Source organism: Mastacembelus armatus, chromosome 9 (genome assembly GCF_900324485.2).
Source record: "Mastacembelus armatus chromosome 9, fMasArm1.2, whole genome shotgun sequence".
Taxonomy (NCBI): Eukaryota; Metazoa; Chordata; class Actinopteri; order Synbranchiformes; family Mastacembelidae; genus Mastacembelus; species Mastacembelus armatus.
In genome coordinates, this window is record NC_046641.1 from 17,959,920 (window position 1) to 17,976,070 (window position 16,151).

The following is a 16,151-nucleotide window of genomic DNA, read 5'->3' on the forward strand; positions in this document are numbered from 1 at the left end:
GAACTCAGTGTTCCAGATACACCTCAGTTTTCTACACAATTTACTGTTTTACAGTTGTTTTCCTGTAAGTAACTCAAGTTATGTTCTCATTCTGGGTAAATGAATATGCATACCTGTAATTCTGTTTATTGATCTAAAATTATTGGAAGAACTGAAGCTGTCAGAGCTGCAAATGCTTCAGTTTTGCCAGATAATGGAAAACATGTCAGGAACATGCTCTTTAATATTTCCTTTTGTTTCCACAAAAATAATGGCATTAGCCAAAGTCAAAGAACACACAGTTCTCTTTCAAGCTGTTCAAAGACAAAAAAAAAAGAGAAAAAGCAAGTTTAACAGGCCTTTTACAGACTGTGAACCATTAGTTTCTCTTATTGTCTCAGTTTGGCTGCTGCAGATAAAAAAGGCAGCTAGTGCAAATTGCCTTCAGCCTCCAGCCACAAAAATATAAATTAGGGAAAGGTGTCAGATATGAAAAACAAAAAGGTCTTGGGGGCTTATTCATGGAAGATCAGTCACTTTATTTGCACTTGGTATTAGTCATATTGTGGTCCCCCCCTTCCCAAGTATCTGGGGCTCAAAGAATCAGCAAAAGTGCATTTGAAAAGCTGGCGAAGAGAATCGGCACCAAATTTACAAATGAGAGTTGTGTATCACTTTAAAACTTTTTAAAAACTGTTTGTTAAATGTGTAACATGTAGCTCAGATTTTAACATCCAAGTGAAACAAGTATTCACTCCTGATTAGAAAGTACCATAATACTTGTATCATGAGGAACAACCTCCTTTAGCCACAGAGCAGGTCAAAACACTGCAGGCAAACAAATAGCTGTTGGACTTACCTTGCATCCCTGTGGGGCCGAAGCCTTGGCGAGTGAGGAAAATTGCATGGTCGTGGTGTTCGGCGTGATCAAGGTCACCTTTCTGCTGCACAAACGCCCAGCGGCACACGTTCTCCAGGCTCCGTGATGGGTTGCCTCTTTCAATGAGGCTGATGGACTGATGGGAGAAAAAGGTAAGAGAAAGCGCTTACTGCTGAACCATGATTGTGAATATTGTGAATTGAACAGTATTCTGTCTGTAGTTCAAATTGCATTGAATTCATCCTGACAGGTCTGAGTAGTATTCACTGTAGCCACACATTAATTCTGGGGCATCTGGCATGATGATGAGCAGTTAGCAAAGTGAACTCCTATAATCTAAAATGCCAACACACATCACACTACAGTATGTCATCGCAGATTTATTCACATAGTGTCAAAGAGTGAAAGAGAGAGAACTTCTCATTCCTGCAATCTTTATGAATTTTGAATCTCTGCTCCATTATTAATGACTGTGACCAAGCAAACCAGCACATTTTATCCTTTGGATGCCCTTGTTGGATTGTCATCTCCTTTCTGATACCTATTTGCCGCCATTGTTTCAGCTTAAATGCACTTTTCTCTATACATGATTGCCATTACACTAGCTGTCTGAGGCTAATATGTTATGAGTACTTATATTGTACTGTAAGACCTCCCTGTGTTTATTAGATTAATTATTGTGCTTTACTTTCTACCAGGACTTTTAATTATTATTCTCTCATTTGGTGATAATCTGCTGGCACATAAAAATCCATTCAAAGAGGTTTCTGGTAGCAAAATCTTGGTGACAAAGTCAATATCTTCAGTGCTTGTCATCTGCAGGTGTGCACCAACACACAGAGGTGTAGTTTGGGAAACTGTAAATGCAATTATCCATTTTTCTGTAAACACATTTGGTGGTTTCAATGGAAGCTAAATTAGATGAAAAAAAAGAAAACTCTTAAGGGGACCCCTATTACTCTGTAATGTGATCAAATTCTGTGCTCAGTGTCGGGAAGCAGTCTCAGCTGCAGTAGAGTCATCTTACTCTCCAAGGAAAAAAAGAGAAATGCCTGTGAAACCTCACCTTGGCATACCCCAGCATGATCATCCTCACCAGGACCACATTGATGTGGACTCCCAGCGATTCGTCATGGTAGATCTCGTTCACCTGAGAAAACCAGAGAAATACATTATGAGGGTAGCTCACACAAATAGCATTTCTTTAAAAGCATCTGCGTCACTGAGATGTTAATTGTGGGCTTCTACTTTCCACTCATCAGAGAAAGAGAACGACAAGTGAGCAACAAACTATTCTTTTCGAATCACTCCATGAATGACTGTAATCACAGACCTGTGTAACTACTGTTCTGTGGCATTCTGAAAGCCAGTGAACACAGTTAGGAGGAGTGTCACATCACCGTGTTCTTGTCTCTTAAAGATATGGTTGAGTAAAAATAATAAAAAAAAAGAAAACCTTAATCAGCATCTCCAGTAAAGGTACTTGCAGTTTGTGAACTTGCAGGCTTTAACTAAAAAATGTCTGAATTGATATGAATTGGATATGAACCTATGTAGATGCACCAACATCAGGGAAAAGCCTTAATTGCATTTTTAAAATGACAGACCTAGAGAGGAAGCAAAAAGAGCATGGCAGAGGTTTTTTAATATTCAGGGTGTTTTAAGCCTTAAGCCTTGAGCCTTAGATTTAAGGTAAAGCCAACTGTATGAGTCAGCTGGCCTAGCCAGTGAAGACACTGCACAGGTAGTTCAATTAGCATTTTCCATTACACTAAATCTAAGAGAAAGCAAGGAGACCCCAGCTGTGACCCCATTTTTGCCAGCCATCTTGTTGTTTAGCTCCTTGTTTTCTCGATATTATTATTTGACCTGTTATGGGTTTTCAATCAGCCAGAGAAATCAAATTTCCCCTTCAGGGATCAGCTCCACTCACTCTATTCGAAAGTATGTGGGACATGTTAAACCCTCTGATGGATTTAAATGACACTGTGATAAATGCCTCCATGTACATGATCACTTATCTACCTGAGGATGCAGAGTATATGAGCCTGCCTTTGCACTTTTCTTTTACAAAACCTTTAACCTCCATATGAAAGTCATGCCAATGACTGAAAGAACAAATGGAAATATATAAGTTAATGTTTTTAAACCCTTGAAGAGAAATTCAGGTAGTTTTGGACAGTACTACATATATCTCTATATATATTACATATATATGGGTGGCAAAGCAGTGCGGTGGTTCGTACTGTCGCCTCACAGCAAGAAACAAAAGATGCACTTTGCTGACAGCTATCCTTTAATAAAAGGCTCAGTGTGATGTGTGTTATTACTGCTGTCTTGTCAGTAACTGATGGACCACACAGTAAATACCAACTCAATACTGTGGGCAGCACTTTGATACTGTATATAAGAAGAACTGATTAGGAAACAGGGACATTTGGACTGAAACAACAGGAGGCATCACAGTGGGTCTCATTTTCTTTGGACCAATGATTTCTCACTGAGCTTTTTCACCTCATTGCACGATATGTCAGCGATTTCCCCACAAGTTAGAGGTGGTAGAAAAAAAATCGTAGCAGCATGTAATCACATGCTAATTTGTCTTCACCACCATTTTCACCTTATCAACTTCGTAGGACGGTTAAGGGGAGAGCATCAAACTCCAGACTACAATCTTACTCCACGTCCAGCAGATCCCATTACTCATTTGGACTTGTTTGGACTGCATGTTACCGGCAGTTACAGTCAGGTTGACTGTGTCACATGCTGCAGAAAGGTGGAAGGAAAAAAAGACAGAAAAAAAAAAAAAAAAAAAAAAAAAAAAAACTCCTGTTAAACATCCACTTCCACTGGTAGTGCCTGCACCATGAGCCACTCCTTCAGGGCTAGCTAAAATTACACCATACATAATCTGCCTCCCACACACAGATCTATTCCCTCTCAAAGCCTGGTCGATGTACAGCAATTACTTAACAGCTTCCTCTTGCTATATGTGTTCAGCCTCACATTTCATTTATGCAGATCATGTTTACATGCTGTAAAGAAGCAGGGAAACCTCTCTAACTTGATGGTTTCACTGATCAACTGCAATCTGAGCTGATTAATGTGTTAATAGGACGTTAATGCCATAGTACACACAGCCATCTGTGTCATATCATATGGCAGAACCCAGCATTTCATAAAGTTAAGCATCAGGTTTGGTCACTTGTTGGTTTATCATCAGAAACATTACAACAGCATGTCCCCCCATTAACAGCAGCTGAAAATGAGACAACTTGCTGGGAAAAGGAAAGATGCCATAGGATGGAAAAACAGAGAAAATCAGAGAGAAAGTTCAGAGTTGGACTAGTAAACCTTTTTTACTTCTCTTTTTCCACTAAACTCAGTTACATTTAGAGAACACATCTTAATCCTGAAGCATTCTGATGAGTAATACTATACTGGTCTATTTTAGAGAATGTTTGATGAGGCCTAAAGTACATGGACATGGCTGTTGTCATCCCTTTGGTTTCTGGCTGTTCTACATTAGTTCCACCTGAGAAGATTCTTATTTCTACAATTATCAATTGTATTTACATAGTAAACTTCCTTCAAATTTAGTAACACTTTCAGCATGACATGGTGCACAGAGCCAACTCCATAAAAATTCGTTTTTCACAGTTTGATGTGGAATAACTTGACTGACCTGCACAAAGCCTTGACCCTATAACCCAATCCATTAACAGGAACGTTGGCTGCTGTCCAGGACAGAATTGCCCAGCATCAGTGCTGGACATCGCTAGTGATCTTGTGGCTGAGCCAACCCAGGATCAACAGGATGCCAAGATCCAAAATCTGATGGAAAGTCTAACAGCAGAGAGCTGAGTTTGTTACTTCAGCAGATTGATGTTTGCTTTTAAGGAGAGATATTTTAATGGTTTTATGTTTAGTGGTGGCCACCACAATGTTTTCTTTATTAACTGTGATAAGTAATTTTTTCAAGGGACCTGAATCTATGCAACATTTCTCATGTAATTTCAACATCAGGATAATGAAACCCTAAACAGCTCTGCAGTAAATGCTACAATGCTAAAGGGTGTGTAGCATTGCTAGTAGTGTGAGTAGTAGGGCTGTAAAAGCCAATGCAGTAATAATGAATTAATGCAAATCCCTTTAAACGTCACAGTTTCTTTGATGTGTGATTTACACACATATGTTCTGTAATTATGACTCTATGCCAACGCTGGAGTTTGGACAGTATTTGTTATTGTTTTACTGCAACAATATTAAACATACACTTTTATAAAGCAAGCATATCTGTCCAGTCCCACATTGATGAGAGTATTAAATACATGAAAAATATCTCTTCAAGGTAAAAAAAAAAAAAAAATCTGTGATTAATTTGCTATTAATCATGGGTCAACTATGGTCAATCATATGATTAATTGCAAACATTAAATATTTCAGCTATAGTTAACAGTATTTAAGATGACAAAGTACTAGAAATGCTTTCAACATAATGCAGCCCAAATAAAAATTAAACACTTTTATACACTATCGATAAAGAAAATGAGCATCGTCCAAACCTTTTGTTTGTTACACACTGTATCTGTTGTGGTGGGTTGAATTAAATTGCACATGTAGTTAATCAGTGTATATTAATGTATGCTGTTACACCGGTCACTGACAGAGGCTCATAACATTATTTTGTGCTGTTAACAGGACTCATTAGTGAAGGTCAGTAATGTGGAACCAGTGCTTCTGGGTTTTCTTGCTGTCATGTTTGGCTTCTACTACTTTTTATTTCTTTGTGGAATTTCTTTTTACTCTGTATGGGGCCAGTGGTGTTTGCTTTGTGTATCTCAGCCTACGTTGAATTCTGATTTATACACTGTTTGTATCTTTCTCTTCTGATTGTGTTGAAGAGATGCAGATGAAATGCTTCAGCCTTTTTGCTACCTCTCATATCTTACCGGTATCTGTTGACATGCTGATGCTGCTTAGAGGTGTAATTTTCTGGAAGAAAAAAAGTTCAGATTGCACATCTAAACTTTTCATTTTCAACCGTTTGAGGAGCTGAGATGATGCGTAATAGCCTCAGCCTGACACTCTCATGAAAGATGCACCAAATGTGAAGCTGTTATTGATTTGACAACCTGAGAGAGTAAACGAACTAATTTCTTTCCCATGTGTGTGCTTTTATGCACACCAAAGGTGGAAAGAGATCCACCAGCAGCAGCGCCCCCCACCAAAAAAAATAATAGAAACAGTGTAAATCCTCCAAGGAAGAAACCTCCTCTACTCTGACATCCAGGATCCAGGACAAAATCCTGGGATAAAATAAAAGAAGAGAGAAAAAACCAAAATGCTTTCGTACCATTCATTTTTACATAATTTATGGACATCAGAGAAGGAAGTGAAGGAAGCATGTATTTAACTAAAGTGTATTGCAGAGTACTGTTGAATCCACGTACGATATGTGAGAAAAATGCAGACACATACTGTACGCAGACAAACAAACCCAAAGATGCAACAATAGCGGAGAACAACACGGGACAGTTGCTTATTTTATGAAGACAGATTATCCCCAAAAAGACAAGCTGTTCGTCTCTGTCAGGGGTGAAAGCCTGAGCTGTGTTTGCTGGGTACACCTCAACAATGACAAAGGGTCTGACAGTAAAAGCAGGAGCTAAAGTCTCATCTCACTTATTGCAGCAGACCTGGAACCAAACATAAAGCTTGAACAGCACTAAATAACTTAACACACTTATTGTTGGGCTGTGTGTGCATTTTCAACTAAACTGTGGACATCCATAGCACATAGAACCTCATTACATGCTCCAATCAGTTACAGTTCTCTGGAGGCTGGTGAGGCTAAGAAGCGCAGCAGAAATAAAAAAAAGAGTAGATAGAGGAAGAGCAAAGAGAAGAGGAGGTGGAAGGAGAAAGAAGACAATGGGTGGTGATGAGAGGAGACGAGAAAAGAAAGATCAGACATAAAAGGAAACTTCAAAATAGGAGAGTAGGTGAGATAAGGGAGGATAGAGAAGAGATGAAAAGAGAAAGGAAGCAGGACAAAGGGAGTAGGAGAAGAAGAATGACAGAAAAAAGGGAAGAAGAGGAGTAGAAAGTGGAGACGAGAAAATCAGAATAAGTGAAGAGCTGAGGAGAGGAGGTAGGAAAAGAAAGGAGAGAAGATGAGGCAAGAGGAAAGACATATAGAAGGGAATAGAAGAGGAGAAAAGAGGGGGTGAAAAAACAAGGAAAAAAGGAGAGGAGGAGAAGGTGGAGGAGAAAAGTGGAGAAGAGAAGGGAGGATAATTGAATGTAAATGAGAGGTGAGAAGAGAAGTGGAGAGGACAGAAAGGAGAAGGATGCAAAGTTAGAGGATCTAAGAAGATATAAGGTGATAGGTAGACAGTAGAGAGGAGGCAGGAAAAAGGCTGGAAGGGAAGAAGAGATGTGGAAAGGAGAGAAGATAGGAAGAAAGAAGGGAGATTATAAGGAGGATGGATGGATGTGAAGAGGAGGAAGATGGAAGGAGAGAAGGGAATAGAAGAGGAGTGGAAGAATAAAGGTAAGATAAAGTGACAAAAAGAAGGAGAATAGAAGAGGAGGATAGAATAAAAGAAGGGGAAAAGACAGGTTAAAAAAGGAGAGAAAAGTAGAGGAAAGAGGACACGAAAAGACAAGAGGAGAGGAGGAACAGGCTCAGGAAGTAAAGCAGGTCGTCTACTAATCGCAGGGTTGGTGGGTTAATAACATAAGGATTGGGAGAAGAGAAGAAACAGAAAAGAAAAAAGAAAAGAAAAGAAACAAGGTCCTGATAAAAAGACAAGGCAAAGCTGGACACTGTTGTTGACAGGCACAGTCATCAGTGTCACAGTTGAAGCCAGCATGGACCTCTACTGGAAAACACCATCAGTATCCTCGTCACACTGTCAGTGCTGCCACAGCAGCCAGAGACAGACAGATTTAACACATGGCAGCACATCTTCCTCTGCACAGCTGCCCAAGACTGGAGCCAACATTTCTAATATGCTCAGAAATTCACAAGCAGAAAGTGAATTGAACAGTCAGTTCGGGAGAATTCAATGAAATGGGTTAATGTATTTTTGGTGCGTTTTATTCCTTTGTTAAAAATTGACAGTACAGATGACATTGAATCTTGATCACCACATATGGAAGCTCGTTCATGTGAGGAAATGAAAGGAATACACGTTAAAGAAATCTATAAATACTAAGTGATTGAGATATTACATATTTTTATGTCCAATCAAAAATGATAGGATATAAAAAGTTTGAGCTATGAAGTTTTTATTACTTTATAATATAAGATCTAAAATCAAAATTGAGAAAGTTAAAAAAAAAATTCATTAAAAAAAGAAGTGAATCTCTTTTTAAACCTCAGTAGTCCATAGTTCTGATGGAATACTAAAATTGTTGATTCATTGACATAAAAATATGGAATATTAAGTTAAAATTTAAATTAAGTGAAAGTAATGAGAATATGTGAGATTATGATTTATTAAGTTTAAAAAACTCAACTAAAGCCTGTAATCTCTTTCTCATTTCCAACTTTTCTTCATTTGTTTCTTTTCCTGGCAGAAACTAAGCTCCATAATAACAAACAGATATTATGTTGACGGCCTGTCAGGGGCCAGCATTATGAATGTTTTTCACTTGAGGGCATTCAATTGTACTAACTAAATGCCAATACACAACACACACAATGTGTGAGCTCAATAACAACAAGGTTTGTGATGGTTATAATTCATCATCAACCAAAAAAAAAAAAAAAAAAAAAAAAAAAGCCTGTGTTTGCAACACAGACAATTGTTTTCCAGACAAAACAAGAACACAATAAAAGAAATAACTGCAGAGAAAGAGTTTTTAAAAATGCATTGAGCTCCTGTGGAACACATGCATTTGAAAGGATTATCTTTTGCAGTGCTAGCTGAAAAGGATTTCTGGAATACACCCAGCTCTTTCTGCAATTAACAGATAGCTAAAACTGTGACACTCGAAATATCAGTGTTAAAATCAATGACAGCACAGTCCTCTTCACATCTGGCTCATATATATCTCCTGGTGATACACAGGGGTGTCTTCCAATCCAAAGTCATAACCCGCTTGTCAACATTTAGCCACTAAATTGCTTTTATAATTCAAATGTAATTGTTCTGCCCTAAGGCAGACCTATAGCATAAAACAAATGCCAATCAGATTTGGCATGAATACACACACATACACACACACACACACACACACACACACACACACACACACCGTAGTGGTCTAGAATCAGCTTCAACCTTCTTCATCCATTGGGGATGTTTTAATCATCGTCACAGGAAGAGTGCTGCAGTGAAAACACTGGGATGAAAGTATTGTCTCTCTATAGCATTAAAAGTCTCATTAAAATGATACCGCACCGTGCCACCCGCACACCGCGGCACTTATGGCCAATTTCTTCCACCACTAGTGAGGTGATGATGGCATTTGGGACAAGATGATGAGTAAACACTGTAATTCTAATTTGCCTCTGGAGGCTAATTACTGTCAAATAACAATTAAGAACATATAATGGGCCGATTGAGGTGCACAGAGCGCAGGATAATCCCAATTGAGTATTTGAAATTTGAAAGCACACTACAGTGTGTCTGCATGGAAATCATTTCTACCATGGATAAAACTGTCATACTGGTGCAAATACTATAGAGATGCATTAGACTACTCAGCTGTAGACGACTGATTACTCTGCATCAGAACAGAACTCATAGGCGAACTCATAATGGCTCATATATTCAGATCATGCTGAGCTGATTATTGCAGTAGATTAGAGGGCAATGTAATCTCCTCTGTATTGTTTTTGGCACTGGAACAGAGTTCACTAACACTGACTCAGCTCTCAAAAGACAAAACAAATGAGAAGTGAAAAAACAAGTTCAGTTGCTGTTTTATCTTGGAAACCATAAACACACGACATAAAACCGAAATCCAGTTAAGTTGTATTACTGCTGCCTCTTTTACACCTGTACAAAGGATTCATTACTTGTGCCACTTTGGAGCATGAACAAGCAAAAGCAGCAAAAGTGCAACAAAAGCGTTTTTGATTTTGTTATTCACTGTCCATCTGGCTTCTAAAGTCACTTTATGTGAAAAATATCTGTTTTTTTAGCTGCGAAATGTTCTAGCTGTTTTGTTTTTTTTTTTTTTACCAGATTGTTGCTAATTTTGTCTGCTTGCTGTTTGGTGCAGGGTAGCTGGTGTGCACTGGGTTTATCAAAGCGTTTGCAGAACATAGCTGCATCTAGAAACAGGGTCAGTGCGAGTTCTGAGACAGTAAAAGCATACAAAATGATTCTTCTCACTATGATCAGTGACCTCTTTCATAATACACATAGTAATTTAAATCACAATTAAGATTAGATGCACTGATTTGTTGAGCTGTAAAGAGATCTAAGGGTGATAAAAAGGAACCAAACAAAACATTACACTGATATATTCTATGTTTTATGGGCAAATACAGTATATCAGGATTCCAACAGTTTTTATTCCTCTTCTCCTTCCTACGGCCCTATTTCTGAGCAAAAACAGTTTTTCAAAGTTCAGCTGGAGTTAATATGAGGCCTCAGCAGGTACATGGTCTACTCAAGTTGATATCCATTTACTGACAATGTTTTGTTCTGGCCACAGCTCTACATGTAACTACCAGGTCATCCTTCATAATCACAATTTGAATAATTCCAAGCTTAGGGAGCCTTTTTGGAAGAAAATGAGACTGTGGATTTAGTTTCTCAGCCATTACATTTATAATTACATTTGGAAGGGATTTCATTGCAGGTATCAAGGAGAGTAAACATTGCATGTGAACATGCAAATGGCTTGTGAAAGACTTAAAAAACGTCAAACCTACAGTATGCTTTTTAAATTTGTTCAGCAACAAAGATCAATGCATTAGAAATCAGACAGTGACTTACAATATTCATCAGAGTCAGGAGGTAGTTCTGCACGTGCTCCTTGCCATGAAACCGAACCACAGAGTCATCAACTCCCAGCAGGATTTCAATGTTGTAATCATCCTCCCCAGCATCACGGCGCCGCCTGACGGTCTCATTGACCTTCTGGGTTACAGAGATTAAGGTCCCGGGTACATCAAGCTCTGGGTCTGTACAAGAATGAAGACAAAGGGGGCAGGTGTAAGTGTTAATGTGAATGTGGAAAGACAAGAATCCACAAAAGATGAAAACTTTTTTCTTATCAGTCCATTATGTACTGCCTGCAGGGGGCTGAGGCCAGTCCCTGCAGACACCGGGCGATAGATGGGGTCCACCCTGGACAGATCAGCAGTCTATCACAGGGCTAACCCACAGAGACAGACACTCACATCCACACCTACAGGCAACTTAGCCCAAACCCAAGCTGTACCTTCTTGTACTGTACCTGTGGGAAAAAAAGGTGTAGCCTACTATATTTGCTGTGGGACATTTCCTAAATTTATTTTCAAGAGGTCTTATCACTATAAACATGTTTCAGACACCAGAAGTCACAGTGGGACTTAGAGGTTACCCTCTGGCCACTTCTGATGTGAATTTGTTTTACATTTGATGTTCAAAATGTAGATGAGGACATGGTCAGGATTTTTACGATGAACCACATACAATCCAGCTGTAAAGTGCATGTGGTTTTGCAAACTCAGACATTTTATGGCGATATATATATCAATAGATATAGTCAACAGATATAAATATACAGTGTGTTAGAATCAATTTTTGTTTTTTACTTATTTGGTTCCAGCTTCTAAAATTGGTATATATTTGCAGCTTTTCTTTATTTTATTTATCAAGTGTTTAAATAGTAATTTTATGCATGAAGCCATTAATGCCAATCTTCCATACTTGTGCACATTTCTGTCTTGCACTCTCAATCCTGCTGACAGCTGATCAGGTGGCCACAGATATCCCTTACGCTGCTGCTTTACTGTAAGAAACCCTGGAGATGAGATTTTCCACAATGATGAATTTAAAAAAAGCAAGCCTTCCTCGGGGCATCAGCAGCTCGGTCATAAAGCAGCCAGCAGCAGAGTTGCAGGTTCAGACCCCAGCAGGGATAATCTTGGCAGGGATGTGAATGAATCATCAGGTCTCTGAAAGAGAGTTTTGCTTTGCTGGCGCTGGTGGCCAACAGGAAGGTTGCGATTATGCCTACGGTTTGTTTTATTTGGTCTCAACCACAGAGGAAAATTGTAGCTCTTGTTAGATGTGCATTTAGCTCATTTTAATCCTGTTTGACATAATCCCAAATTGAAATGATGAGACTGAACCTTCACTACACTCCATGTTGTTTATACAGTACCAGTTACGTTTCCAGACAGAGGAGATTGTTTTCTGAGTTTCCCTCATTTTGCTGCTCATGTGACTCTCTTAATAAGTATTTCATTCCATGAATGTTTCTGTCAGCTAAGAAAATTATCCAATTTTCCTTTAGTTGCTGATACAAATTCTATTTTAAAAGCTCATATGATTATATAACCACTGTGATGCTTTGTCACACAATGACATGAAGTTAAAAATCTCATTAAATACTAACAAAGCCTCTGCCTGTCATCAAAATCCACAGGAGAATGGACTAAATTAGAGCGCTGAACCCTTTTGTTTTTGTTTTGATAACAAGCTTTTAGCTTTTACAGCTTTTACATACAAATTATTACAGCTCAGAGTTTTGGAGTTAAGTTTTTAAGGTGTAAGCTAAAATGCTTACAGTGCACACAGTGTTATCTGTTTCATAGTGCACAGCTTGGTGTCAAATGGTCCCCACTTGGGGCATTACAAGTTTTAGAATAAATACTATAGCAGAACTGATAACTGTGTATGTGAGATAATCTCCCCAGGGTCCTTATGTATTTGCTGAAGGCATAGCTTCATTCTGACCCTCGCACTGTATTTAAACTGAAGAGGCAGCTCATCTTTCATTTGGTAATGTAAATAAACCTTTGCCTGTCTGCACACAGCACTGGCCTTGAACTAAAAATTGGGTTCATGTAGGTTAATGCAGCCCATTTACAAACAAACCAAGGTTGGTAAACTAAGTTCACACAGACTGTTGTGAGTCTGTGTGAAAGTTGTGTTTCAAAGACGTTTCGGTAAGCCGTCATCCTGCCGTGTTGGAGAATTTGGCAGCAGCACGAGTCAAAACAAATCTTGCCCCAGTGACTGTGAATTTAGCTCAACCTGCTGAATGGTTCTTAGCCATCTCCGGTCCAGTTCACATCAAGAACCGGACAAATACCTGCATCTATCTAAAACCATTCACTGGCACTGACCCATAATGCACTGCTCTTAGGACAATTTACAGTAGTTGTTGTTCAAATTACTGTAGCTGTATATAAAGATTAAACTATCTTACAGTCCACCTAAATTCACCTAGTGACCAATGAAAACTTTAAAGTGTGAATGTCTGTATCTGATGAAAGGTAAAACAGAGTGTTCCTGCAAAAAAAGCTCCTCCATGCTCCGTAAACTTCCAATGAACAAATACATCATTAAAGTAAAAAAAAAAAAAAAAAAAAAGTTCAAAATTTTCATCGACTCCAGGTGAAGATGTGACTCTGGCAGCAACTTGGAAATCTCAAGCCATAAATAAAAGTGCAGACCATTTTTCATTTTCCAGAGATACTTATGGCCGCAGACAGGGCCGGTGATTGAGTGGAGAGGGAGCTAAAATAAATAGGAAGAAATGGCTGCCACCTCAGCCGTGGCACGGCTCCTACAGTGTTGGGATTGTGGAGAGCATTCCTGCTTTCGGCCGCTCCCATCGTGACACAGGCATTCTTGTGCAGCAGGCTAGCTCCCCCCTCCCCATCCTGAGTAAACAGGCTTACTGAGGTCCCTACTTCAAACGCACAGGACTTCCCCTCAGCAGAGCTCCTTAAGACCACTAGTGTGCTTCAGGCAGTGGTGAGCGTCCCCTCTCCCCATCTCTGCCCCACCCACAGCCCAGTCCCATGGGAGCACCACCATGCAGCAGCAGCAGCAGCCCAGGAGACAGATGGGGCCCCCAGCCAGTGCCTGCCCACACGTGGCGCTGCACAGCGAGGTGGCAACAAGGCCAGCCAGCGCTGCCGCAGGCTAAAAATGGCACAGAGGTAGGTGACAGGCAACTTGCCATCAGCCTGGAGTGGAAATCTACTATGTCTGCATTAATATCCACACTGCACTGTGCATGCTCCACACTCCAGCCACCCCATCAGGAGACATGACATAGACACTGCCATCTCGACATGTATATTGTAAAATCTACATTTATATGTTTACATTCAAGGACATCAAAATACAAGGCAACAATTACCATAAATAATATCTAAATAACACTTGTAAATGCTTGTATATGTGACATGAAAAGCATGCAGGGTCTTCATCTAAGTATGCAGGGTATTATACCAAAAAAATGCAAAAAACAACAAAATAAAAAAGTTGAGGTCCCATCATGCCTTTGGTAACATCCAGTAAACAAATATTTGCACCATAGAATTTAATATAACTGTCATTTCGTCTATGAAAATACAACAAATTGCAGGGTTGCATTAAAAAACCTGGGTGCAATTAAAGGTCTGAGTCTGAATTCTAATCAGGCAATAATGGCAGGTCAAACATCATCCAGTCACTTAGGCAAAGCTCAGCTGCAATCAAATCAAACATTTTGTAGGTGCAGCTTATATAACCAATTAATTCTTTTCATAAACATTCATTACTTTCTAAATGAACTATCTGATTGTTTGGTCAATCACATTTAAAACAAAACTGGATCATTAGTTGATTTACTAATTGATTATCTGACCAATAGTCTGAACCCAATTTCTCTGACTGCAGTTGAATATAATACGTCTAAAAATGTCACTTAATTTGAACCTTTAGACGTTTTTTTCTACCCCAGAATTACCAAATGAATATGAACTGCATTACAATGGCACATACAAGAGCAGAAGCTGTAACGAGAACTACTCAACTGATAAATTAACATTCATCTCATGAATAATTCTCGTGCAAAGCAGGAAGTCTGGTTCATGGAAAGAGATATTTAGAGATACTGAGGAAAGTGCAAGTGAAGGGAGCGTGTTGATTCTTTTGGTTAGCAGTTGGAGCTGAAGCTGCTGTGACACAAAGTTCATGAAGGTAATTAGGGTAATAAATTAAACCATTAACAGGTCCCACAGTGTCAGACTTTGCACTGTAAACTTTAAAAGCAGCAGGTTCCTTCATTAATGATTGTAACAAAATATTGTTCCCAGTCTTCTTATCAGAGTTTCTGATATATTTTCAGAAACATTCAAGTTAAACAATGTTAATGACCTGCCAACTCCAACTCTAAAACATCACCCGTGGACATTAATGCCCGACATCAATGTCTGCTTTTTCAGCTTTAACACCAGGACTCTCTGGGTCTCTGGTTTTAATCATTACACCAGTGTGGGGCAGCTGTCTGCAGGGCCAAACATGGAGCTGGTCAAGGGTGTCCTTTCAAAAATCTGATGTGTGTTGTCTATTAGTGAATACCAAGAAATGAATGTGTGACCAAAGCCATTAACGCTTGGTTGACATCTCATTTTACAGTAATCTTGAATAATGTTTGTATTCTGTTACTGAACAATTTCCTTCTGTTTTGTTCCTGAAGATTGGTTTTACAGAGGGTCAGTGAATGAGGGCCTGAAATCAGGTGCCCTACCTCAACAAGTCAAATTCTACCTCAGCATTAAACAGAGAACAAAATGACTCTTTTCTAGTGTTACCAACATGTTCTCAAGCTGCAGCTGATTTAGTTATGCAATTAACAGATTGTCATGTAAGGGAATTTTTGACTCCCTAGAACATATAAAACCTAGTACAATTACACGGGATTTTATGAGTGAGGCAATATTATTTTAGCCTTTTTCTTCCCTCTGCGTCAATAAAGTTGAAAGTGAGTGGTGACAGCAGCAACAACAGCAGCCTAATTACCTGCACAGCACCACAACATGAGAAAAGATGTTGGGTGAGGCATCACATGCTGGAGACAAAGGTGAGCAGTGTGTTAATGTGCAATTTCTGTGGACCACCCTAAGCTCCTGAATCACTATTAACAAGCGGGTGGGAAGTTTTACCATGAAATTGAAGCCAACCCTCCTGATCCCACTGGGTTTTATATTAAAGCATTAATGATTTCTAAACCTTGTCTGCTGCAGCTCATTATTTTGGTTTTACTGCTCACAACTTTACTTTCTTGGGAGGGACGTTTTTTCACGGAAAAGCTTTGAGAAACTGCTACCAGCCGAGCA

At 39.2% G+C, this 16,151-nt stretch overlaps 1 protein-coding gene across 1 annotated transcript in view; it reads right to left on the reverse strand.

Annotated features, from left to right (window-relative positions):
• The window catches only part of adamts3 (ADAM metallopeptidase with thrombospondin type 1 motif, 3), a 98,121-nt gene that overhangs the window by 48,253 nt on the left and 33,717 nt on the right, over nt 1-16,151 (reverse strand). The window contains exons 5-7 of the mRNA XM_026321908.1: nt 10,822-11,009; nt 1,926-2,009; nt 839-995 (exon numbers count right to left, since the gene is read on the reverse strand). Of these exons, the coding sequence (XP_026177693.1) occupies nt 839-995; nt 1,926-2,009; nt 10,822-11,009 (429 nt within the window). The remainder of the gene's footprint in view (nt 1-838; nt 996-1,925; nt 2,010-10,821; nt 11,010-16,151) is intronic.